Source organism: Microtus oregoni, unplaced genomic scaffold (genome assembly GCF_018167655.1).
Source record: "Microtus oregoni isolate MIOR12 unplaced genomic scaffold, Mior012 000015F_ref0000493, whole genome shotgun sequence".
Lineage (NCBI taxonomy): Eukaryota > Metazoa > Chordata > Mammalia > Rodentia > Cricetidae > Microtus > Microtus oregoni.
Genome location: NW_024543074.1, coordinates 13,023,039 through 13,050,841, shown reverse-complemented (window position 1 = coordinate 13,050,841; position 27,803 = coordinate 13,023,039). Strand labels below are relative to the sequence as shown.

The 27,803-nt window shown below is 42.8% G+C and overlaps 1 protein-coding gene across 9 annotated transcripts in view; it reads left to right on the top strand.

The window, feature by feature from the left end:
* Positions 1–27,803, top strand: part of Bcas3 (BCAS3 microtubule associated cell migration factor) — a 474,306-nt gene that overhangs the window by 210,915 nt on the left and 235,588 nt on the right. For 8 of the 9 annotated variants that reach the window (XM_041664855.1, XM_041664856.1, XM_041664853.1 and 5 more), the window contains 3 exons: positions 8,217–8,317; positions 12,875–13,071; positions 16,970–17,067. In XM_041664855.1, the coding sequence (XP_041520789.1) occupies positions 8,217–8,317; positions 12,875–13,071; positions 16,970–17,067 (396 nt within the window). Of the gene's footprint in view, positions 1–8,216; positions 8,318–12,874; positions 13,072–16,969; positions 17,068–17,636; positions 17,964–27,803 lie in introns of those variants that run through there. The other variant, XM_041664857.1, reaches the window with a different exon arrangement.

The window sequence follows — 27,803 nt, the reverse complement described above, 5'->3', positions numbered from 1 at the left end:
TCATCAGCCTTGGCCGCGAATACCATTGTGGCCATCTGACTTGCCCCCTTTTTTTCACTTTTTATAAAGTTGAGTCTCATTGTGTTGCTCAAGCAACTCACTCTGTAGACCATGATGACTTTGAGCTTGCAATCTTCCTGCCTCAGCCTCCCATGTAGCTGAGATTATAGGTCAATGACTTCAGGTCCAAGTGCAGCTCATGATTCTTCATAAAATTTAGACTTGGGTACTTCTGCCTCCAGCAGGTAACCATTCCTCTCAGCTGAAACACTTCACTATTACAGGTTTGAAAATGGAGTAAAGTTGGTCTTATATTTGATGTTTTTGTAAATATAGAAATGCTAATATGCAGACATGTTGCATAAGCAAAATGAGAAGTGTCATCTTGTCTTAGGAAAACTTGTCGCACCTGGTAAGCTGCTGAGACACGTGACTGAACACATCATGAGTCCCTTGGTTTTCCACACCGTGGCGGTCATCCCTCACGGTGCATTTGATTGCTTTCCAGTTCCTTTCCTTGGCTGGACTCGTTCTGCTGACCCTATTGTAGTTCTCTTTTTGCACAGCTTTCTGCTAAATACCTACTTTTATATAGGTACACGGTCTACACCACTTCTAATGTACCAGCTTACAGGTACTGGAAAGTCCTCCCTGTCCCTTAGCCATCCTCACTACCTCCCAGAAGGTAAGTCGTGTGTGCTTGCAGATGAGCAGACGGATGCAGTCTCATGCTGCTGTTTAGACTCCAGAGCCATGGTATCACTCCACAAGCTCTAAGCAAGACCGTCTCGTTACTCCAGGCAGGGTGGACTTATTCCCTACTTACCCTGCTGTTGTTGAGTTAATGTGCCTGTGCTGAGGTTCGCTGCTGACTGAGTTGCAGGCGCACATGTTAAGTTGGCATTGTGGGTATCTTTCCAGTTGGGACGTTAGTTGCAGATCTCCTAAAGACATTGCCACACTCTTGTTTATTCCGTTCCAAGTTGCACATTGGGATGGTTTGGAAATTTTGCTCAGCAGAGTTGCTGATCTGGCCAAGAATACCAGTCCATTAGGTTCTATTGTTTTCATTTTATGCGATCTTTACGGTCATGCTGAGTAGTAAAACGAAATTGTGAGCCCTGCCAGGCTGCCTCCAGTTATCATTTGTCCAGACACACAATGTAAAATGACCTCTGGGGCAACAGGAATAACAAATGAGAGGTCCTTTAGTCATGCAATGGAAGGAGACTTTGGGAATCTGGAAAGGAAACTGGAGAGAAAGGGATAAGATGTACCGGGAGTTGAAGGCTATTCGGGGAAATGGATTCTCTTATAGACAATAAGAATATGTCATTTTTCTAATTATATATTGCTGGTGACTGTTCTTCTGGGAATGTGGAAGAAAAGGAAAGTGAAACCAGAGATGTGCAGTGACTGAATGCAAAAAACTTTAATAATTAATTAGCGAACATCTATGGTACCCCTGGGCCAGGGTGCAGGGAAGATCATTGATCCATTTAATATAAATGTGGGAGAAGCTTGTTCCTGTATGTACTGTTACAGTGCTGTCGGCTCTTGTGAAGCGTGCCTCTGTAAAATTCAGTGTGCTCCCTGGCGCCCCACTTACAGCACCTGTAACAGAGTGAGTGGGTTCTAATAGGAACCATTTCTTTGGATATTTTTGGTGTATGACTTTGTAGCTGGTGCCTTTTTCTTTTTTTCCCCTAGTCATTGAAAAGTAACGAATGTCTGTCACCCAGATAAGTATGTGATGGAAGGAGACTTTAGGAATCTGGACAGGGGAAGTGTGGAGAGAGAAATAGGATGTAAAACAACAGTCTACTTAAGGGTGTAGATGTGTGGTTACTGCTGCTGTCGCAGATTGCTTGGCTCTTGTGCTATCCCTTTGGCCATGGTTGGATCACTGGGAACTTCTCTGTTCATTTTGCTGTTTGGTTGTTTGTGCTGGAGACTTAGCTTTTAAAGCAGATTTTCATTTCTACAGTAAGAAACTGCATTTGCCCTCTGGTTCTCCCTGGAAGCCCAAATACTTTCTCATCAGAAGCAGGGTTCAGTTTGGAGCACTGTCATATTGTATGGTCGCTACAGAAATGCTGCTTTTCATAAGAAGCAAGTATATGTGAAAGTTTGTCCTTGAATGGGAGTTTATCACTGTTGGCCTTTGGGTGAACCTGGAGCAGGAGCTTTTTCATTCAGGGCAGCATGATGTCATTGAAGTCAAAAAGTTCTCTGTAGCTAGAAAAAGACACATTGTTCCCCGAAATAACTTAAAGGGCTGAAACCTGATGGCACATTATTGGCTTCTCAGTCCTCACTAAAGACTTCAGCGTGGCTGCTTTTCATCATTCTCTATGCAGTAGGGACTTTGCAGAGTACAGAAAACACTCTGCTCCTGAATCTCAAGAGAGTTGAGCCACCGGCCTTCCTGATGGTCCTCCGAAGAGAGCATCATGCATATATAGTACAGATTTCAAATTTTTCATTGTGTTGTTAAGTGGGTTTAAATTTCACTTAGTTTTTCATGTAGCTCTACAGTAGATAGGACTCTCTCACTTGGAATGTGAGGCTGTGTGTGGGTGAGCATAGTTGTGTTTGGTCGGCACCCTCATATCGGCCTCATTGCACTGAGCTGTAGGACCCTGGACGGCCTCATAGTGCCTGGGAAGGCGGGAGGCCAGACTTGGCCATCTGCCATCACTGTTGTTGAGTGACTGTGTTTTCTGAGCTTCTGGAACCACACTTGAGATATTTTCTTATTGTTACCAAAAACAAAAAAAAAAAAAACAGAAAAACCCAGAAGAACCCAGAAACCCAGAAAGAACTGAAGGAAACAGTTCCTTCCATGTTGTCGCGAACTAGAGCCGGGCATTGCATTCATGCCGCTGTTTGATTGCTCATTGCTTTATGTGCATTCTATGCAAGGGGCTCGCGACCCATGGGTTCTTGACCTCTTAACATTTTTACGCATTGCAAATCTTTAATTTATCTAATTTAGTAGTACTAGATAGAACCACACATTTTTTTTTTTAAATCTTGAAGCAATACCTATGTCCCTTTAATTTCATTAAGATGTCTTACTCTGTCCTGAATGCTTGCAAATCACACCCAACCCACTGGGAGGACTATTTCTCCTCCTGCTGTCTTACGGACGTTCAAGGCAATGCTGAATCCTGCATCGTCCTCGGCACTGAGTGGGTATACTGACGAAGGACTGAAGTTATTGAGCTTTAAATGTTTCATTGGGCAGAATTTTAGAAACCATTTAATTCTGTGAAAGTGCAGGTTTGTGGCAGGAAATTTGCATTCCCCCTGAAGTAGTACTGACGTGTTTGTAGAACCTGGGACGACATCACACATGCTAAGATGTGAGTGAGGGTTTAGCAGAGCTCAGAGGTGGAGGTTTAAATGTCACATGGATGGGTTCATAATTATGGCTAGCGGAGCGTGGTACTTCAAAACACAAGGAGTTAGCAGCGTGGGAGGTGGTGTTTTCAATTTTCTTTAGATAATAAAAACAAACAAATTTCTGTGTACACCGATCTTTGTAATCAGCCTCAGAAAACACCTCAGAAGTCAAAACCAAGGTTCTTCCAAGTTTTCATAGAATTCAGGACATATTCTTTGATTACTGAGAAATTTTTATGTGCGTGTCGGACCTAGGGATATAGTCATCAAACCATTTCATCTTTCTCTTCATGATTTTCTTACTTTGTTTTATCAATGCGGAAGCAGTTTGGGCTGAGACTGAAAGGGGTATTTTGCAGAGATCAGCACTTGACAAACTTGTTTTGTTTTATTGGCCCCGGTGGCACGTGAAATATGAATGTATACATACAAACATACATTTATATGTTCGCCACATATCCCTCTCTGACAGCGAAGTACACTAGGTGGGGTTTTGTTGTTGTTGTTGAGCTGTTGTTTACTCATTCTTGGCATGCCTGCTTCCCTGAGAACACTGTAAACATTCGGGGTCACAGTTACCATGTAACTGCCCGGTGTTCTCTGTTTATCCAATGTCTGTGTGTGGAGACAGTGTTTTCAAAGTGCTATTTCTAAAGTAAATCGACAGTGCTTCCTTTGCATGCATGTAAGGTGCATTATAAATTCCTGTAACCAAAGTAGGGGACAAGATGATGACTTTACATCATGATGCCCCTTCGCCTTTACTCTGGCAAGTCTGTCAATCACCTAAAAAGAGCTGATATAAATAGCCAGCTAGCAAAGATCGGGGAGATGCCTTAGTGTGAACGGCACTTGCTGCTCTGCTAGAGTCCCCAGCATCCCATGGTGGATCACAACCATAACTCTGATTCCAAGGAATCTGACTCATCTGACCGCCATTATTACCAGGCACACGCATGGTTCGCATCCTCCATCCATCATACATACATACATATATACATACAGACATATGTACACTCAGATACACAGCTACATATAAAATTAGTTTATAAAACTCCCCTTTTAAAATTTGATAGTTCTTCGTAGGGCGGTGGTAGAACACATCTTTAATCCCAGATTTCAGGAGACAGAGGCAGATGGATCTCTGTGTTAGAGGTCAACCTTTTATACAGAGTGAGTTTCAGGGCAGTGAGGGATACACCGAGAAACCCTGGCTTAAGAAACCAAAACTAATAAATAAGTAAATAAATAGTTGAATTATAGTTTAACCTATGTTTTTAGAAGTATGAAAAATGCATCATTGATATCCTTTCTTGTGTTGCATCTAAATTTTTTGTAAAATATTTTGACATAATGTATTTGAGAACATTTTATTCTTGTTGGTACCAAGTGCATGACCTAGTTCCTGATGAGATTATTGGTTACTGATGGACACGGCTGCCTAGCATCCATTCTTGTTTCTACTTCCTGCCTGTGGTCCTCTGGAGTTTTCCTGTTCCTGTTGCACATGTACCAGATGCTCTGCCCTTTCTGCACTCTATCCAAGAGTGATACAGTTTTAACAGCAGAGATTCTGTGCTCTCACAGCCACGGTTGGTACCTGTCACACAGGATTGCTTTCCTTTCCAGTTCTAAGGAGCGGTTGGAAAGTGTGCAGACTTTGCTCCAATCAGGTGTCCTTTCTGATTTTTTTTTCATCCTACTAGGTTCAAAGTTTCCATTTATTCTTCCCTTTGGCCTGGTGGTGGTTTTCCTCCTTGGGCAGTGAATGCTGACTACTCTCCCTACTGGGATTGGAGGAAGTTCAGAACATCCATAAGTATAGGGGAGAACAAAGGATATTGAGTTAACACAGAAGATATTTCTCCTGCACTTTAATTTCTCCATCTTCTGGTGCTGCTGGAGCATCTTAATTAGGAAGCCAGTGAACCGAAGGCCTTTCTAAATCCCCATGTAGAAGTTCGAGGTTCAGATTCCTCATTTCCTTGCCTTGCCTTTTTTCCCTTCTGGCAGTTTAAAGGAGACTTATTTATTGTCACTAATTTACATATACAAAGAATTCATTTCTGTGTTGTATATTTGGAATATTTACTACTTCCTTTGTAAAGCAGATGAGGACAGAGGGGCTCCTCCTCCTCCCTACTTCCTCCTCCTCCTCCCACCCCCGTGGGAAATTCCAAGCATACCCACAACCAGATAACAATAGTGCAGCAAACCAATAAACCACCAGCTCCAGACCAGGGTTGTTCTGGCAATAGTCCACTCCATCCTTGCCCTACGCCCTCCCTGCCACCATAATGTCCTCAGTTTCATGAAGTCCTAGCGTCAAATCATTCCGTCGCTGTCACTTACTCTAAGCTTCAGCCTTACGCTCAGTGTTTTTTTGAGTGTTTATTCTGAGAAAGCTACGACTTTAGGTCCAGGGCATGTGGTACGCACACAGTCTCTTTGAAGATCCACATTAGGTTTTATTTTCCTGTGGAAAGGTGGTTTCCTGCCTGCTCACAGCTGTCATTCTGTCACGGGGCTCCGGCTTTACCACCCAGATCGCTGCTCTCGCTGTACTCCATGTCCCCTGGTCTCCACGTGACTTCAGCACACACCACTAACATCTTTTCTCATCTGTCCCACACAACACGTGCTACCTACCACCTCATCAAGCTTTTGTTACTGTTTTATGGTATGTTCTGATTTTTGGGGGCATTGAACATGAAATCCTCTGTCTTCTGCGTCTGAGATTGGATTCATAGCCCTAGGCATGACTACCCCATCATTTTTTTGAAAACTATTTTAAGGGAGGAGAGAGAACTGATAGTTCCTCTTGGTTTTGTCAGTAGTAAGAATTTCACATCAAACAAAGGTGATGAATGAATTGGGGGCAGCTGCCTCTTGAAAACATCAGTTGACTTACCATCTTTATAGTATATACCAGAATTAGTCCCCAAAGATTGTTAGAATAATAATGGGTAATTGTTAGGATACTCTTTTATTCATGATGCCATTTGCCATCATAAAAAATGTAGTTGTGTAACTTCGTGATCATTTGGGTTTCATGCTAAATATCAACATGTCAGAGCTAGAGAACCATGATTTGAAGAAACAACAGTTAATGGTTTGGATATTGCACATCTTACATTTCGACACTATGCCTGTCCATAATGACTGAATTAGGTCTCACTTCTTTTTTTGAAACAAGTTCAAATAACTAGTTTTGTGAACTTGTGTCTTTTAAAATCTTGCCTTGGGTCATACTTCATCTTCTTTGTTGGATCTGTTTCCACATAATTTTGTTCTTCTCACCATACATTTCCTTGACATCATCAAACAAGATATTGCCTTTACTGTTTGTGGAGGAATGTATTAAGCATTTCATTGAGTCTGTATTAAGAATATTTAAAATGCTTGTTTCCTTTTTAATAGCCTATACTAGATGAATTTACAATTCTCCCTGATCTTGGAACTGATGAGATTGTTTTCTGTTACAGCCATGGTCCTTTACGGCTCCTCTCCGGCTTCCACCCCCTCACCCCATGCCTTCTCTTTCTTTGGTCCTGTTTCCCAGTTAGCTCAATGCTTGATTCCACTGAAGGGAGGTGGGGGCTGGGGAGTTGTGCATTCGGTCCAGTTTTACTTTGAATCTAAAAGTGCTTTTAAAAATGAAGTTTTTTTTTTTAAAGTAAGGATGGAGAAAATTCACAGCCATAAGGAATGATGCACCTTCAAAGAAACACTGGGGCGTGGAGACACAAAATCTGAGTAACTGTTGGAACTCAGTGAATGTTAGAAATATTTTGTTGTTCGGGCAGGAGCTCCTGAGCTGGTTGAGTGCTTGCCTGGCACGTAGGAAGCACTAGGTTAGATTCCTAGCACTATAGAAAGCTAGCATGGGTACAGATGCTGTAATCCTAGCAGAATGACCGTAAGTTCAAAGTCAAGACTAGGCCTGAAAGTGTGTGCACCTAACCCTAGGACTTGGAAGGCAGAGATAGGAGGATCTCTGTGAGTTCCAGGCCAGCCAGGACTACATAGTGAGATTGTCTTAAAAAGAGTCCAAAGATCAATAATAAATATGGCATTTTCCATAGCAAAAAAAAAAAGAGTCCAAATTTCCTCGGCTGCATAGTGACTTTGAGACACCCTAGCCTGTTTCCAACAAAACCACAGACACCAATAAATGAGCAAAGACCAGTAAGGTCTTCCTAACTAAAGGTTCTCTTTATATAGACTAGTTTCACCTATATTGTAGTACTGAAGAATTATGGAAATTACTTGAAATGGCCAGGAAAGACAATGTTTTAATTAATAAATGAATTTTTTTTCAGCGATTGAAAATGTTTCTCAGACATGCATTTTTGTGCCTTCACTGTAGATAAAAGTAATGAATGGGTTCTCGGAATCCGTCCCAGGTCACCTAGCGAGTGGGCCTGCCAGCTCCTTGGTGAACCTGGCTGTTCAGATGGATTCAGCTATTCCCACGGATCTCAACACTAAATGTCTACAATTGTGGGTTTTGATTGTTTTTTCTTTCTTTTTTTTTTTTTTTAACGAAGCCTCTTACTGTTGCCCATGCTGACTCTGACAAGATCCCTTCCTGTAGCTTCTGAGTAACTGGGTCCAGCATTTTCCAGCAGCCTGGCCAGTGTTTACTGTTAACTGGACATCTTTCTAAGACTTGTTTGCTCATCAGTCATTAACTGCACCTGTGTTTTATGTGTTCTATCACCTATTTGAGCTGATTATGTTCTCATCTGATTTTCCAGTGCACAGTTTGGAGAGGTTTAAATTCTTTTTTTTTTTTTCTCCTGTAGCGCTTCCCCCTGGAAGTCCCGGCCCCATTACTCGACATGGGTCCTATGACAGCTTAGCCTCTGACCATAGTGGACAGGAAGATGAAGAGTGGCTTTCTCAGGTAAAACTCTGATATATTGGGTTTATTGCAATGAAAATGAAATGAAATTTATGCCCTGGCAAAACATGCATGGGTAGCCCATATATGGTGGTTCTGTTGAACTTGTCCATGTTGGGTTTCATGGTCTAAGTTGATGAGGATGACTGACCAGGTCTCTCTCTCTCTCTCTCTCTCTCTCTCTCTCTCTCTTTCTCTCTTCAATTTATTATGTATACAGTGTTCTGCCTGCATGTATGCCTGCAGGCCAGAAAAGTGCCCCAGATCTCATTACAGATGGTTGTGAGCTACCGTGTGGTTGCTGGGAATTGAACTCAGGACCTTTGGAAGAGCAGGCTGTGCTCGTAACCAATGAGCCATAGGGAGAATGGAAATTTGTGTTTATTCTGTTCTTTTCCTTACAGGAAAGTGGAGATAATTGGTATACTTTGTGAGTCACCAGATCTATGAGTATTTCCTTATTAAGAATGTCTTGGAAACACTGTTGCAGGAGTGCACACGTATATTTGGTTGTACATATTACGTCTATGCTTCACTGACACTTGTCTGTGCTCATGCAGATGTCTGTTTTGATGCAGAGCATACAGAATGTCCAAATGCTTTTGTTGGGGGAGGTCAGCATTGTCTTCTGCTAGTTCCGGCTGGAATTCCTTTCCTGGCTGTTTCCGACGGCCTCCGCACCATGCCTAAAACAGCGTCCCTCAGCCACTCTCACCCCACCAGTGGCTCCGTCTTCAAGTGAAGCACTTTGATTTCAAAGCGACTTGGGCAGATTTCACAGTGGAGCGATTCCAGTGACTTCATTACAGATGCTGTTGTGTCTGCCTCCAGCCTGACATCATTTGGGGAGGTTAATGACCTGTCTCACATTACCCATTTGGCAGCTTTTATCAGACAGGTGCCTCACAGAAGTCGGACCCTTTGTGGTGTTTTCTGGGAGGGTAGCCTGAAAAGCAGAAGTGGCTCTCGAAACTGGAGGAGCAATGTTTATTCCAGTACCCCAGCAATGCTCTCGGGGTGCCCTGTGAGTGGCGGCCCATCTTCTGGCATGCTGAGGTCCTTCCTCTCCTGGTGCTATTAGGATAAAACAACCCATTGTGCACAGAATTTGTCCAAGAGTGCTGGCACAGAAACCATTGTCCTTCATTCAGCTTTTCTTTGAGAAGAAGGGGTAATGTGTGCTGTCAGTGTGAAAGTGCATACAATATGTTTGTCCTGCACACAGCAGGCGTGTGAATACTGCAACATCTGGCTAGCGCCTCAGTGAAATTGCACGGGCATATGTTTACCTCTCGGCTGTGTGACACTCACAGTTTTGAGCTTAAAATATACACAATTCTTTATCTGTGGCCTAATTTACATTGCCGAGTGCAACTCTGAGAAGCAGAAATCACTGTCCTTGCTCTGAGTGTTCTCTCTGTCATTAGTGGGTATGCGAACATCCTTCCAAGACCAGGATGCCCGTGCCCTCTCGAAGTCGGAGGCCTTTGCACTCCGCATCAGTTGTGTGTTGTTAAAACTTAATCACTGGAATGTTAGAAACGTAATTAAATATAAAAGAATCAGGGCGAGGGCTCCAGGCACGTGGGAGCCAGTTTGATTAGGCCTAGGTGTGGACACGGCAATGGCAAGGCTGGGAGAAGAGTAGTTGGATTTTGCTGAAGATTTGCAGAAGCTGTTGTTGCCAGGGCCGTCTGCGGAGCCATTTTCAGATTCCCCCGTCTTCTGTTCCTTTTTCTTACAATATTGAGTATAATCCTGGCAATGCCCCACTCCTTCCGTAGAGTTTGATACTTATAAAACTTTTGAATTACCGTTTTACTGTGTGTAGACTCCTTGTCAATGTTTATGACAGTAGAAAAAACATTTTGATCAAATATCAGTTACATGAGAGAAAACATAATAGCTCCTTTATTTAAAATAGATGTGAGCGCTGGAGAGACAGCTCAGGAGTTAAGTGCACCGAGTCCCCAGCTTCCGTGCTATCATCTGGACTCCCTAGGCACCTGCACACATGTGATGTGTGCTCACACAGATACATACACATAGATAGAAATTAATCTTAAAAATGTACTTAAAAAGTAGACATGAGAAAACTTGGAAGCAATGTAAATATGCTACTGTATTGTACAAGGGATCCAGCTTCATCTGTGAGATGATTTGGGCCTTATCTTAGTTTTCTAGAGCCAAGAACAACTGCACTGTTTTCAAGAGCTTGAGAGAATTACTTTTAGTCGCTTCCATTGCATACCCTCACTGTGGTAAATGCTGGCTTCATTGAGTTTACAAAGGCGGTCAGTCCCTCGGAAGCTGATCTCGTTACATGAGGTCCACAACTCAGGTTTCCAACTCTGCAATTCCTTTCGCTTGCATGGGATTTTCGTGTTTTAGATACACGATATGGTGCATATATTGTGGATATGTTGATGTATGTACACTTCTACAGTTGTAGGTGAAATTTCTCTTCAGATTATAATATAATTATATAATTTCCCCTCCTATGTACAACCCCCCCCCATTTTCTTTATAATCCATGCTCTTTTTCTCTTTAATTGTTGGTGGTGGTGGTGGTGGTGTGGGGTGTGTGTGTGTGGTGTGGTGTGTGTGTGTCTTATTCCTAAATATGATTACAACCTGCTTATTCTGTATAATATATGTAAGTGTTCAAGGCTGACCATTTGGTATTGGATAACCAATGTGTGTGCCCTTTCCTGGGAGAGACTGTCTCTCCCCCTTGGCATTCCTTAGTTGCCTGCAGTTCTTGGTCTTGATTGAGGCTTGTGAGAACTCCCTCTTCCATATTAGCATATCTGTTGGTGTCGTTATTGTTCAAGTCATGTTTAGACAGCCATGTAGGTGAGACTTCATTGGTGTACCTTCTTGGGCCTTTCTTGGAGACACAATCTCACAGCAAACTTCCTGCCTCAATAATCCCTGAGGCTTAGATGTGGGAATAGCTCCCCAACTCTACATTTTGATAGGTATCATTTTCTGTAATGGTCTCCATCTGTCTGAAAGAGTTGTTTCCTTGATGAGGGGTGAGAACTAATCTGTGGGCATAATGATCTATATTGAGAATGTAGTTTAGTAAGGTGGAGGCCCTAGAATCTCCTCAAAGATCCATGACCCCATGAACCTCAGGTAGTTGGCTAGCCTTCTAGTCCAGGGTTTAAACAGGTCTAGTCTTAAGAGAGTTGTTGCTAACCACCCAGGCATATGTGTCATGATTGTGACCTTAATGTTTTTGTGCCTTGCTGGTCATTGTTGTGGTTCATAGATATCATAGCTGGTTTGCTTTCCTCCTTTAGAAGCTTGAATGGCAAATTGTGGTATCATGAAGGCTAGTTCCCAGGTAGGAGACTTTCAGGTCAGACCCATTCACGCCCTCTGGGTCCTCTGTCTGAAGTATATGGTCAGCAATAGGGACTTTCATCTGCATCTGGGCCATAACTAAGGTCATCAGCAGCAGCCTATAATGTTTTGAGAGTCTTTGACAACGCTGACCATCAGTTCAAAAGAGGGCTTTGAAAGGGTTTCCGCACCCTAATATTGAGTCTCTCTGCCGATGCAAAAAATCAGATCAGGCTGAATTAATAAAACCAGGTTTAATCTGGGGGGAGATTGGTGAGGAGAAATCACATGGCTTGTCTATGGGCTGGGTCTTAAATACCATGTCTGCATGGTCTTGAGCATCTGGGTGGTGGTGGGGAGCTGCCGCTTGGCGGGCTTCTTCAGGGGTGGGGTCTGGAGAGAGAGAGAGAGAGAGAGAGAGAGAGAGAGAGAGAGAGAGAAAGTGAGTGAGTGAGTGGAGCTTCGACCTAAACAGGCTTCTCATCCCTGGTTGATGTGGGAGTGATTTCTTATTAATAAAGAAACTGCCTAGACCCATTTGATAGGTCAACCCTTAGGTAGGCGGAGAAAACAGAACAGAATGCTGGGAGAAAGAAGCTGGGTCAGGGAGTTGCCATGATTCTCCCACTCCAGACAGACGCAGGTTAAGATCTTTCCTGGTAAGACAGCTTGTGGAGAAATGGGTTAAGAGGCTGAAACTAATGGGTCAGGCAGTGTTTAAAAGAATACAGTTTCTGTGTAATTATTTAGGGGCATAAGCTAGCCATGTGGGCGGCCGGGGTGCCGGGGACACAGCCCCGCCGCTCTTAATACAACACCTGGTATTGGGCTTTTTGTTACACTATGGCTCTTGCAGGAAGCAATTTAGATTTATTTAAGATTTTATATTAAATTATGTACATATGCATGTGTGTATGTTTATCGGGGTTTCTATACCTGAGTATAGCTTCTCTGAGATCAGAAGGGAGTGCTGCATCCCCTAGCACTGGATGTCTAAGGCATTAGAAGTCATCGGTTGTGTGTAGTGGGAACTAAATTGACGTTCCAGGATGAACAGGAATATCCATGTAAGTTGGGATTGTGGTTGTATTTTGGCTCAGGTACTCCGACTGTCTTTACTCCACTAACCTGGAAAGTGGCTATTAAAAGAACAAGAAGTTATCTCTGCAGACCATAATATATTGAACCACGACCCTGTCTCTTTTTCAGGTTGAAATTGTAACACACACTGGACCCCACAGACGCCTGTGGATGGGTCCCCAGTTCCAGTTTAAAACCATCCACCCCTCAGGCCAGACCACGGTCATATCATCTAGCTCGTCTGTGCTGCAGTCTCATGGGCCGAGCGACACACCACAGCCGCTCTTGGATTTCGATACAGATGATCTAGATCTCAACAGTCTCAGGTAAGAGAGGGGAAACCAGGAGGTTAGTTCTAAGACAGGATGAAAGTCTTCCTTTGTAACGAGTGTCCTGTGCAGTGTTCACAGCTCCTTTTGACACAGTATCCTATTGTTGACTCCATCTGTAACTGTCATTTACTGTCATCTCTCGGGCTGACCACATGCTGCAGATATTTTCGTTCTGAAATATCTTTTTGCTAATGCCAGAGCACTTTAAAAAGCTGTCCAGTTTGTGCTTCTTGTTCAGACTGGCGAATTTACCTTCCGCCTTCGTTCTGAAGCCGGAACTGCTGTCTTTAGTTCTGCACCTGTGCCTGTCTTCTTCCCTTACATCACGCGAGATGAAGGCTCAGTGTGCTTTGTTTGTAATTGGTGGCCTGGTTTTTCCTGACCCGTATTCTCCTTCCTACTTGTCAGAATCATATATATGTCTCAAGAGAACGCTTTTCATTTCTATTTTTATGATTCAATTTAGTTATTTTTAAACTTTGTAGTCTCGCATTAGCATAGCATTTAATTTACAGTCTTCATTATACTTGTCTTCTCTTTCAAAAGAATTCGAGGACTGGGATGTGGCTGAGGGCTAAAGGGGTGTCCATATGCCTGTGGCTGAGTCCAGTCAGCCCCATCAGGAGAAAATCAGTCTGTTAATAAACTCTGATGGGTATAATTGCACACATCTTTAATCCCAGCATCCAGGAGGCTTAGGTGGGTTAGTGAGTCCAAGGCCATAAGAATACTTTTGCAAAATTTTAAATATTATGCATTGTTTGTTTTTTTAAAATAAAATTATGGGAAATTATATTCTAATCTCTGGATGAAATATGCCTTTATTCTTTGTCAATAGCAATAAATTAAAAAAAACAACAAAACCAAAGCTGGAGAGATGCTTAGTGATTAAGAACACTGCTGCTCATCCCGAGGACCTGAGTTCAATTCCCAGCACCACATGGCAGCTCACAACTGTCTATAACTCCCATTCCAAGGGATCTAGTAACTTCATAAAGATATACATCAATGTACAAAAAATAAAAATAAAGTATAAAAATTTCTAAAAAGATTAAAATAACAAAACCAAACTGGGTATGACGGCCCATGCCTAGCCATCATACCCCGAGATGGCTGGACCACATAAGAGAGCCCCTGTCTCAAAACAAAACAAAAACAAAATTGTTGCCAGGCTAGATGAGGCTTTCAGAATTTGTTTACATTCTTTAAATGCAGGACATAGTTGTGTGCATGTCAGGCACTAGTTTGGGAACTGGGAACGGAAGGGCCAGGATATAAATGATGCCACTCACCCGCCTAACTTTTATTGTGATGGTCTCCAAAGTACTGACCATTTAACTGTCTGGACAGGAACTCTTCCTCTCATTCCCAATCCTGTACGACTCCTTAGATCTACTGCTAAAGCCATAATCCAGGGTTTTGTTTGGTTTTAATTTTTATTTTGTTTAGTGACTGGTTCTGATTCTGTAGCCCAGGTTGTTCTGCAGCTCACTGTGAAGTCAGAATGGTTCTTTTTTATTTTTTTATTTTTTGGTTTTTCGAGACAGGGTTTCTCTGTGGCTTTGGAGCCTGTCCTGGAACTAGCTCTTGTAGACCTGGCTGGTCTTGAACTCACAGAGGTCCGCCTGCCTCTGCCTCCCGAGTGCTGGGATTAAAGGCGTGCGCCACCACCGCCCAGCTGAGTCAGAATGGCTCTGAACTCATGACTGTCCTCCTGCCTCAGCCTCCTGCTGAGTGCCGGGATGATAGGTGTGCTGTAACACAGCTGGGCTATGTTCACTCTTCACGTCTCTTTTCTCCTGTCCCGTGTGTTCATTGAGTTATGCTAGTTTTATCCCAGAATGTGTCTGGAAATTTGACTCAGTTCCCCTATGGACACCATAGAAACTTCTTTGCTTTCAGAAAGGTCCTTAGTCCCTACTCCTTTTCCTCTTCTTTTCTTTTCTTTTCTTTTCTTTCTTTTTTTTTGATTTTGCTTTTACTCCACCAATGCTTCATTTCTTTCTTTTTTAATTTATTTATTTATTATGTATACAATGTTCTGCATGCATGTCTACTTGCAGGCCAGAAGAGGGCACCAGATCTCATTACAGATGGTTGTGAGTCATCCATCTTATGGTTGCTGGGAATTGAACTCAGGACCCCTGGAAGAGCAGCCCGTGTTCTTGACTGCTGAGCCAGATTTGTTCTAGCTATATAGCTGAGGCTGGCTTTGAGCTTGCGATCCCTCCTCTCTTTCCTTACTAATGCTTGAATCGTAAGCATGTACCACTAAGCCTAACTTGGTTTTTTCATTTTTTCCCGTTTTTGTTTCATTCCTTCCCTCTGCCTCCCTCCGTTCCTCCCTTCCATAGCGCTCAGGATGGAACTTGGGGCCTTGTTCTTGACGGGCAGGTGGCTCTGCCGCGGTGTACCTCCCCAAGCCTTGATGCACTTTAAGCTTGCTTCCTAAGGGTGAGGTTACCTCCTAGCGCTAGTTTAAAGCTGTGTTCAGTGCTCATCTCTCAGTGACTTCCGTCTTGAGCTTCATTTTGTTCAGACTTGTAAACATGACTCTAAGATGTCAGACAGTGAACATAGACTGTTGGACCACATTCTGTATTGCTGGTTATTAAACTTGGGCTAACTTAGGTAGTCGAGGTCATCATTCAGCGATTTGGGTTGACAGCATCACCCGATTATGAAAGTATTAGTAGTAAAACTTTTAAAGCAGGAGACCTTTATTTCTAAACTATGTTTCCTCTTCTGTGAAACACACAAGATCCTACCACTGATTTCCTAGTCACTGTCACCAGGTGCTGTTGAAGGCCCCACCCCCTTTTGTCACATGAAAGCATCCTTAGTGCCCACGTGCATAGTCTACCCTCTTGTTTCCTGCAGCTTCCGCTGGGTATCTTTTCTTAGATATAGTCCTCCTAATATTTTATAACTTATTTTTAATTAACAGTACATTTTCAAATTCTTTCAGTTTTTTTCGAGACCCTCTTTCCTTTCTAAATATGAAAGAGCTCCTAGTATTTTTTCAATCTAACTTTAAACTGTTTGTGCTTGATTTAACTAGAGTGTTAACATTGTTTGTTGATTATTAAATATATTTAAATATATTAAATAACAATTGTAGTTATTATCATTATAGTATTTGTTCTAAAGCAACTGGAGATTCAGCATTTATACCTTATCCTTCTTGAGCTTCATATTATATATAATAAACCAGTTTCGCTGAGGTCCAAATTGATTGTTACATGTTAATTGATAATCTTATGGAAGTTACTTAGTTGCTGCCCTGGCTGTCCTCTGCAGCACAACCTTGTTATCCTGTCTTATTCTTGTTAATAAAATAACAGTGAGTAATGATGACATGGGAATGTTAAATATAGTTGTGCACACCTTTAATCCCAACACTGGGGGGCAGAGGCAGGAGGATCTCTTTTGAGTTTAAGACAGAGACTCTCTATCTGTCTGTCTATATTTATATATATCTATACAGAGATAGGTGGATTGGCTGTATCATTGCTGTCTTCTATTGCACTATGCTCAAAAGCCTTTCATGAAATATTCATATGTATACTTTTAAAAGCCAAAAGTTTTTACTGTTTTTTTCTTTTCCAATTCATTTTTTCACTTCAGTTTTTCAACTCATTTCTTAATCTACTGAACAACACAGGTTAATGAGAAGAAGTTAGAGTGTGCCTGGTAAGGTGGGAACGTCATGTTTTTAGAGCTTTGGCTTTGTGTAGGGGTTCAGGGCTGTAGCTCCTTTTTGGTCTGGTTGTAGAACGTATGGTTCTTTAATGGATTAAGCCATCCCAGCACTCCTGATTTAAGGTCTGTTGTAGGAAGTGACAGTTTCCATGCCAGTAACATATGTGAACTAAATGAAATTGCATTGCAGGATCCAGCCGGTCCGCTCTGACCCAGTCAGCATGCCAGGGTCATCCCGTCCAGTCTCTGATCGCAGGGGAGTTTCCACGGTGATTGATGCTGCCTCCGGTAGGATGCTTGCAGGGCGTTTCTCTGCTCTTGAGTTTTATTTTCTTACACATCATAGAGGATGACGCCCATTTGCTTTCTCCTTTCGTTTTGTTGGTTGGGGTTTTCTATGTCTCTGTACAGAGGTGTGCCTCTATTTGCTACTGAAAACTGCCATGTATTCAGACATTCTTAGTGTTGGTTGAGTGGGGAGGTAGAGCCGGGCCTTGATTAAATGTAACAAACATGGTATTGAAGACTACAGGGTTGATGACTGCTCGCCTTTGATCACTTGAAATGTCAAGCAGCAGCCTTGACAGAGAGCGTAAATACAATATATGGATTCAATTTACTCAACCTGTGGAGTATCAAAGTGCCTGCTCTGTGGCAGCAGAGGCAATCCGAATGCTGTATCTCAGATAGTTTCACTGCAGAAAGCATGGTGCTTAGAAATTCATCAGTTAGCCCTGGTATGTCAGTATAGTTATTAATTTCCTAACCTTGCCATTAGCCCTTGAGTGTGTAGCGTTGATATCTGGAATGGGGCTCCTTAGTGACTCTGGGCTGGACCTGCTTCGTTTGTATTGTAGAGCTGTTCTCAGCCAAGCCTGGCGAACCATGGAGCTGAGTGTGATAATGCGCTCTCGTGGTTAAGACGAGTGAAGGAGGGGAGGATGGTGCCGCGCACAGTATTGCTGCATGTGGGGACTGTCTGAAGATCTCACCGGAGGGCTGTGTCCCCAACAATGTCATCGGGGATTTATCCACAGTTCCACAGTGGTTGAACAGTTGAATTAGAACAGATTGTAATCTATGCTAGTTTCAAAATCCTCACAAGCAGTTGATTTGGTTGAGGGTTAAACTGTGAAAGAGAGCGGAACCCGTTACAAAACTGCCGTCTGATTCTGTATGTTTTTTTTTAGTGTTCTGAGCTATGTGCTTGTTTTGGTCAATTTATTAAACTTCAAATGTTATCAAGCTGTCTAAATCCGTGCCTACACCTCCACTTTAATGAGGGGTCTTTGATGAGCGTACGTATCCTTGTTTTTCTGCTCTAGGTTGATAAATAGGGCTGCTGCCTGCAACAGGCAGGGTCTTGGGGAAGCTATGTCCTGACTTCCCTGCATCAAATGGGGCTACTGAGACCTGTAAGGAACCAACACTTGGGCAGTGCTAACAGGGAGCTGGTCTGAAATTACTGCTTACTGCTTACTGTGTTGACATATTTATTCAGTATTCAATCGAGGCCTTCTTAGGCTTTTAATACATCCTTAAACTCTACAATATTATTAATTTTGCTGTCAAACAATTAGACACTAGTAATGCATGCTGCCAAGTGTCAGATGTATTTCATATAGTATTCTGAGGCAATAATGCATATTATATTGATCATAGAACAATTTTAGTTCTAGGTTAAGTTGTTTCAAGATTAGGAGAAAGTTTAGTGAACCATTAATCTATTTTTTTTGAAAAAATTGAATTTAAGTTGATTTTTGACTAATAGAGTAGATGATCACACTTGATCTGATCTGCTTGCATCACTATCAAAGGTGCCGCCTAAGGTTTGGTGGGTTGTTGCTTTGTGGCCTTCAACCTTTGAAATTGCCAACAGTTTGGGTAGAGAAGGGACTTTTTTTTTTTCTTGTAGCCAAGCTCTAGTATTATCTCTTTATTTTAGGCCCATGTTTCCTCTCTGAACCAATGAGGGTGGTGAGCGTGAGCGCTGCTCTCTCTCACTGTGAGCAGAGACGCTTTAGCCTCGAGGAGTTGGACTCTAGTGGATGGTTCTCTTCAGCCCCCCACACATGGATTGGATCTCCTGATGAAGAGTCTGTGTTTTTGGTTGAATGGCTAATGTTCTGCTATCCAACTAGCATCTACTGCAGTCAGGTCACTGCTGTTACTGACCCACTGTGAGCCTAAGCCATTGTAGTTCTTTGTGGAAAGACATTAATAGGGCAATTCTAACAGGTTCTATTTTTAAAGGTAAGGCATTCATTGAAATCGTCCCTGAATCAGGGAGTGCTGCTTTCATTGTGATACGCGTGTTTGAGTAGTCTTTATTGGGAGATGTTTGATGACCTGTCGCTTAGGGAAGATTGCCAGTGTGGGATCTCCTCTTTTAGGTCTCATGGTTGTGCACTTCCTTGTTCCGTTTTGTACTGCTTCGTCTGTTGTCTCCCATTTTCCCTTTGACATATTTTATAGCTGTCCTTGGGTTTTGGTGACAGAACCTCCTCCGTCTAACCGTGTGGTGGTGGTCTTTTTTTTTTTTTTGAGACAAGATTTTTCTGTAGCTTTGGAGACTTTCCTGGAACTAGCTCTGTAGACTAGGCTGGCCTTGAACTCACAGAGATCGGCCTGCCTCTGCCTCAGCCTCCAGAGTGCTGGGATTAAAGGCTGCGCCATCACTGCCCTCTAATATTTTTAGACATGAAAACTTTGTAAAGATAGTGAAAAAATTGTGTGTGTCTGTGTACAAATATAACTTATCTGTTGCAGAATTTATGTTTATGACACACACACATGCTCTCTGACACATAATAAATTTCAAAGTGAAACTATTTTGTTTAAACCTTGTTTCTGGGTGCTGGAGAGATGGCTCAGCTGTTAGGAGCACTTGCTCTTCCTGCGGACCTGGGCTCAGTTCCCAGCACACAGATGGCATCTCACAGCAGTCTGTCAATCCAGATCCGGGATCCAGTGTTCTCTGCTGGCCTCTTCAAACATTGCACACTCATGGTGCATAGGCACACATGCACTATTTTAGCTAGCTAGTTATGTTTTCGTGCAACCTTATTCTATTGAACCATAAGAGATAAGCAGGGTTTTACTTCATTTTCTAGTTGTTTTCTTTCATAATCTATCATGTAGTTAATTGCCATTTCACTGCTTCATGTAGAGGTGTCTGTAGAGCACACACCCAGTCCACTTTACTGGTTGAAACACAGAACATTTTAGTTTCTCCTCTGATCATAGGTGTTTGATAAGTGGACATTATTTTCATCTTAACTCTGGTGCAGAATAAAAACAGTGGATAGCCTAAATTTGGGGATTCAGTGATTGTGAGATATTCTAGACTCGAGATAAAGGGAACACTATTGGAATTTTTTCCCTGAGAGACACAGCCTACCCAAAACAAAAAGGCCCTGCTCTGGTTGCTCACTTTTCTGTACATACAAAGAATTACAAACTGTGTCTTTGAATCATAAATAATACTTTAATAGGTTAATTTCTATATATTTACTCTATGAATTCTCTTCACTTTAAATACCTAAGATTTCTCGTTGTTCATACCTAATACGTTATGCCTGTATTTTAACTAAAGTAGAGGACTTCTAAGGAGGGAGCAGCTGCAGTCTCATTTGAACTTACTTTCCCCGGTTCCATTTTTCTTTTTTCCCAGAGTTAGCCTCCCCATGTAGCTCCAGCCTTCCCACCACAACCTTCCTAGTGCTGGGACACAGACTCCCACCGCCTCACCTCTTTCTTCTGCACACTTGTTTGTTCCTGGGTTTGTCCACCCTACCTTTAAGATTGCCTAGTGTCCTCTTACCTTGTTTTTGCATAATAAATTGAAGAACTGCTGGAGATCCAGGTCACCCTCCCTCAGTGTGAGACCAGTGCTTACCAACAGAGATGGAGGACAGACATTCTGGACCCGCCCTTGGAGGAGACAGAACTTGTCACTTGATCTGCTGTTGTCATTCAAATGGGAGGTAGACTTTCTCAGCCATCGTAATCTCAGGTGCTGATGAGAAGGGTATTCAGTTGGCCACGGTCCAGCTTTGTGGGGCAGTGCTCATGAACTAAATCTGACTGGAGAAGCTGTGATGTTCTATTCATGGTCTGTAAGTTCTGCTGAAGCCTTCAGTAAGTCATTCTTCCTACCCCACTGTTGTTTTCTGCCGCCTTAAGTGGAAAATGAGAATTCCTAAGCAGAGTTTGGGTTCTGCTTCCTTGGAAGGGATGTATTTAAGTTATTTCCTAAGATAATTCCCAGATATAAAATGTGTAATGTTCTTTAGAAGTATGAAGGTAATCCTTTGAATAAACGCTAAGTCTTTCCAGTCACACAGTTCGAGATACTGTTTGTGATTATAAAGTGACGAAAGCTCTAGGCTTGTCGCTTGTGTTGGAACAATAAGAGGATTAGGGAGAGGGCAAAATTAAAAGAAGGCTCAGCACTGGTCTGTGAACAGCCCCTCTGAAGAAGAAATATCCAAACTCAGTTATTAAGATTAGCATTTTTAATTTGAGATGATAAGGTATGGGTATTAAATTGGCATTCATCCTTTGGACAGCTACCCTTCATATAAAATTTAAAAGTAAGTTTTAGAGAATACATCAGAACAGAACAAAACAAAGCATGAACTCCCCTTTGGCCGTGAGGAGAGCACACGCCTGGAGTTTTCATGCAGTTGGATGCCTAAGCCAACGGGGGCACGGGGCGATGCGTGGGGCAGTCTTAGAAACGGTTTGAGTCTGAAGCAGCAATTCCATTTGTCTAAGTGACATGAGTGTTAAATTGTTAGTGTCGCACTGTTGTAAATTGTGTCGTGAGCTTGCAGGTGTCCTCTGTGCACTGGAAACAAACTGAAGCACTCTGAAGCACAGCAAGCTCCCAGGCAAGTAAAGAGCAGGCTGAGACCGCCCCCAGACAGCGAGCTGGAGCCTGGGCCCCTGACACTCCACTGTGTATGCTCGAGAACTGCACAGAGAAAGCTAAAACAAATAATCCAAATGAAAATGTTTGTTCCTGAGAAAGGTCAAGTTCTGGAAGCTTGTGCTAGCAAGAGCAAGGGAAGCTAACCTGAGTCTGTCGCTGCTGTCATAGCTCTGTCTGTAACTAGTGATTGCAGGATGACCATTTCCTAAGTGTCCTGTCCTCCCAGAAGCAGGAGGATTGCTTGAACCCATGAACATTAGAACAGCCTGAACAACAGAGCTAGACTGAGTATCTAACAAAACAAAAAACTTTATTCTTTTACTAAAAGAATTTTGCTGTTATTACCAGTTTGCTTCAGATGTGAAATTTGTGCTGTGAGCCACCTTTGGAGACACTTTAAAATTATTCTATTTATGTGTGGCCACGTTGCACATATCCAGTAATACAACCTGGTGAAATGAATTCTTTTTTTTTTAAAGATTTATTTATTTATTATGTATACAATGTATATATGTTTGCAGGCCAGAAGAGGGCACTAGATCTCATTACAGATGGTTGTGAGCCACCATGTGGTTGCTGGGAATTGAACTCAGGACCTCTGGAAGAACAGCCAATGCTCTTAACCTCTGAGCCATCTCTCCAGCCCGAAATGAATTCTTTTTTTTTTTGTTTGTTTGTTTGTTTTTCGAGACACGGTTTCTCTGTGGCTTTGGAGCCTGTCCTGGAACTAGCTCTGTAGACCAGGCTGGTCTCGAACTCACAAAGATCCGCCTGCCTCTGCCTCCCGAGTGCTGGGATTAAAGGCGTGCGCCACCACCGCCCAGCATCCGAAATGAATTCTTATAATCATCTAATGACCACTAAAACCAACATATAGAATATTTCCATTAATGCCAGGCAGTGGTGACGAATGCCTTTAATCCCAACACTCAGGAGGCAGAGGGAGGCGGATCTCTGTGAGTTCGAGGCCAGCCTGGTCTATAGAGTGAAGTTCCAGGACAGGCTCCACAGCTACTGAGAATACCGAGAAGCCCTGTCTCGAAAAACAACAACAACAAAGAATATTTCCATTAACAAAGGAAGTTGTCCATGGTCTACCTTAGTCTGTATGAACTCTGCCTGGGAAACCCCAGTGAGAACTGACTCCCACGCAGTGTCAGCATAATTAGCTGCGTGTTTAACACTTCTTGGTTTGTGATTGGAGATTCTTGGAGGTGTTCACTAGTTAATGCAGGATTGAATGCACTTAGCGGCTGCACTGGCAGAAAGCAGCTCCAGCAGTGATGTGATTGTTAGTTATTCTGACCTGGCCAGTGTTTTTGAGGAATGCCATTCTAGCTGAAAGACCAGGTGGCAGTGTGTGGACATTATGTGATTTAAATATATATATAAAATCAGTGTTTCAGTCAGTTTGAGGAAAACAAAAGATACTTTTTCCCAATAATAAAATTAGATCATTCCACTGAAAATTTGAAATTTGAGAACCTTGTATCTCACTGTTCTTTCTACAGGACCCCAATTATTAAGGAGATTTCTGGTTAGATGTATGATAATATTAACTAATGTAGTTTTTTCATATCTTGCAGTAAAGGGTGTCATTGTTCAAGGAAAGATACACTGCTTTCCAAATGGCCAGACTGGTACTAGTCTAAATTATGCTTTTATTGACTTGCTCCTGGCGCAAAATGGGACAAAAGAAGTTAGTGTCATCAGGAAGAAACGGTGACTGGTAGGATGTTAGCTTCCATGTGGAAGCTAAGGTTGTCAGCATCAATTCAGCAAAGAATCTTCCAACCTTGAGGGTGGCATCAGTGCTCTGTCCCACCATAGCCAGCAGTGTGGCTAACCAAAGGCCATTCACTTTAATCCCTAAAGACTTTGGCCAGGTGTGATGGCTTGTGTCTGTGGGTGGTCCTAGCTATCAGTAGGCAGAGGACTGAGTTCAAGGTCAGCCAAGGCTACTTAAAAATAACTACATAAAAAATAAAAAGATTGCTGGGCGATGGTGGCGCACGCCTTTAATCCCAGCACTTGGGAGGCAGAGGCAGGCGGATCTCTGTGAGTTCGAGACCAGCCTGGTCTACAAGAGCTAGTGCCAGGACAGGCTCCAAAGCTACAGAGAAACCCTGTCTCGAAAAAATAAATAAATAAATAAATAAATAAAGATTTTATTAAGCCCAAGACTAATAATTATGTAAATAGTTTCAATGCTGACCTGCATGAGGTGAATAAATGAGGCTTGTCCGGGCGTGCGTGTGGATTAGCAGAAAGGGATTATGACAGAAACGGGATGAAAATTACTGCTGTGTGCATGCTTGCACCAATACATTCAGTAATCAACTTGTCAATCCTGCTGAACTCAGCTGTCATTAGATTGAGGTTTCATCATATCTGTACCTGAAGTTTTGGAGGACTGACACCCTTAAAGTAGCAGATGTCACCGGGATGCTGTAGTCGCAGCCACTCGGGAGGCCAAGAGAGCAGGGGTCATTTCTGAAAGCAACCAGACTTTTAAATAGACTCTCGTAGATGCCTCTTATTTGGACCTTCTTCCATCTCTCAGAACTTTATTGACATATTATTCATAAAATTTATTTATGTTATTTGATGTTAACATAATAGCACATTTCATTTTTCAGTTTTCATTGTATATTAGATAAAATTCTTTTTTTATATTTAACTTGTATCCCACGAGAATTTTGCAGTGTTCCTGTGTGTAGTCAGCAAAGTTGATTTTGATCTCTCCCATTCTCTCTGTTTGCCCTTCTCACACTTGCTTAGGTTTCTGAACACTGTTCAGCAGAAATAGTGATGTTGAGCATGGTTGTCTCAGGCCTATGCTGTGAAGGGTTAGCATTTTACTACAGAATCTAGTCATGTTAGAGGGTATTTGTATCATTTTTATAGTACAATTTTCTCTTTGAATAAAATGGACAAAATCTGAAAAAGAGCCAAAGTGATATTTTGTGACTCCTGTGTACATTACCAGAGAGACTGGATTGAGCAGGCATGTTGGCACATGCCTGTGACTTGGGAGGCCTAGTCAGGGTATCACAAGTTCAAGGTCAGCCTTGTCTACGTAAGACCATAGTTGTCCCCATAGCCTCACATATTTGAACATATAGCCACTAGTTGGTAGAACTTTGGGGGGAAGATTAGGAGGTGTGGCCTTGTTAGAGGCATGGTCTTTGTGGTTTCCAAGCTCAGGACAGCACCAGTCTCGCTGCTCTCTAGCTCCAGTTTATGAATGAGATGTAAGCTCTCAGCCAGGCAGTGGTGGGGCACACCTTTCATCCCAGCATTCGGGAGGCCGAGGCAGGCGGATCTCTGTGAGTTCGAGGCCAGTCTCATCTACAAGAGCTGGTTCTAGGATAGGCTCCAAAGCTACACAGAGAAACCTGGTCTGAAGAACAAAACAAAAAAGATGTAAGCTCTCGGCTACTATTCAAGCTCCATGTCTTCCTGTCTGCTGCCTCGTTTCCCACCATGGTGGTCATGGACTCACCTCGGAGACTGTAAGCAGACCCCAGTTAAATGCTTTATTTTCTCAGTTGCCTTGGTCATGGTGTCTCCTCGCAGAAATAGAACAGCAACTAAGAAACTCTGTCTCAGAAATCAAAATAAATAGTCATTGAAGGGAGCAGACCAAAGGAGTCGAAAGAATCAGGCCTTCTAAAACAAGTAAAGAACTTATAAAATTGACAGAGAGTGAAAGAGAAACAGAGGAGACGCATTTGAGAGGTTGGTGGCTGTCAATGGCTGTGTAAGCCCTGTACTCTGCACAAATAATGGGAGCAAAGGAATTTTTCAAAGGAAACGGAAATACGTGAAGGGCTGTGAATTCCCTGACCTCTTGGAAATCGTCGATGCGCGATTCCAGGCTGTTGCCAGGAAGAAGCAGTCTGAAGACACCAACTCTCTCTCCTCCCTGTGTTTGGGTGTTAGCTTTCAGTTTTGATAAACTAGACTTTGAAAAGGGGAGGGGATTTTTCAGGTTCCCTGTCAGCATGAGACCCCCATCTCCCTGTAGCTCAGGCCCTGTGAGGCGTTTGTAGGACCCTTGCCAATAGACAGGAGGAAATGCTATCAGGAAGCCATATTTCTTTATTAGCGGCAGGACGCTCAGCACTGTGCTAAGTGTCTCTGAGTGTCTTATCCCATTTCATCCTCCTTAATTAGGATCACAGGTCCATCTCTCAACATCCCAAGAAGAAATCCTAAGACACCTCGTTCCTGATGCTAGGAATTATCAAAAGTGCATTATAGTGACACCTCAGATGAGTCCAAATCTCTTTCTGCCCTACCTGATCAAATATTCACTCCGAAACCATGTGTGCTGAAATGAGCCGTGTGGAGCCGAGAGAATCAGCTATTCAGGTGGTGCAAATGTGTGAATACAGCTGGCAGATGACATTCCAGGACGATGAGTTCCCCTCTTGTCCTTGTTGCTTCAGGCAACAACTGACAGGCCTGACTGGTCATTGGCTTTCTAGTCCTGGCACTGATAGGAATGAAATTCTTAGTGTCACATATACTTAAAAGCCGTCGCTGTCAGGATGAGTACAGGCGGTGCTGGAGGGTTTTTCCTCCATGGATATGTAATCAATATGCTCTGGAATTCTTGACCTGTACCTATAGTTATTTGGGCATTCTAAAAATGATTTCCTGTTACACATAAGATTATGTTCAGAGTACTGGGGCTGAGACCCCCGATAAATAAATAAAAATAAAGTAGACAATAAATATAAAATAAGCAAATAAATCAATCAGTAAATCCGTAAATGTTGTCTGTGTTGTTCTTCGCCATATGAAGGCTTTCAGGGTGATGGTGTCTTTGGAACTTTGGGCGGGAAGTTTCCGTATGAACTCTGGAACCTTCCTGATGTCTTGCAGAAGTCGTGACTTTAACGAACAGCTTTTTGCTGTGAATTTTTCCAGTTTCTTTGACCCAAATACCTAGATTTGAATCGGTGCTTTAAATAACACTTCTGATTTGGTGCTTTCCACACCTTCAAGAGCTCAGTCGAGTTAGTGGATGGTGCTGTGTGATCCAAGGACAAGGACGGACCAAATCCCATGAGATTAGTGATCAGGATCACTGTGCCACATTTAAACAGTAAAGTGGCTGGGCATGCCTTTAATCCCAGGATTTAGGAGGCAGAGGCAGGTGGATCTCTGTGAGTTCGAGCCCAACCTGGTCTACAAGAGCTAGTTCCAGGACAGGCTCCAAAGCTACAGAGAAACCCTGTCTCAGGGGGAAAAAAAAAAGACAGAAAGAAAGAAAATAGTAAAGTGTAGGCAAGGAGAAGGGGAGGAGCTGGAGGTGTGTCTCTGACCGGTCTCCCATTGCTTACCTTAGGATTCAGCCTCTGCTTGTTCCGTGGGGAAGGGGCAAGTGACCCCTTGTGACCTCTTTGGGCTAGCAAGATGGCTCAGTAGGTAGAGGCCTGAGTTTGATCACCAGGCCCCACATGATGGAAAGAGGGAATCATCTCCCACCTCCATATACCCCCGCAGTTCATGCAAAAATAAATGTAATTTTTTAAACAAAAGTGTCTTTGAGACTCCGAGTCAGCCCTTCACACTGTGGTTTACATGCCACAGAGCACAGGTGTTCTGAACTGGATCACTTACTCCCCATCACACACGAGGCTTTTATCAGCGAGTGACTGGAAGTTTAACTGAGTCCTTGCTCCATTCCTCCTCTCAGGCCTGGGATGCCCTTGGCCTGGGGTGCCCTTGGCCTGTCTTCCTTTATTAGGTTGTTCTTTATACTGTGGTCATTGTTCCTGTGTGAGTGACAGATATTCTGTGGAAAGTTCTATCATTCTATGAAAACTGCATGAGTTGAGCTGGGGAGATGGACTGGCTGTTCAAGGCTCTTGCTGTCTCTAGAAAGGGCCTGCCTCAGTTTACAGCTCCATACTTCACATAACTCATAACTCACAGCTCTCCATACTTCCAGTTCCGGGGACACCAGGCACACACATGCTACACATGCAGGCAGGCAGGCAGGCAAAACACTCATAAACATAAAATAAATCTTTAAAAATTAGAAAAAAACCTGCATGTGTTTTCACAGAATGTT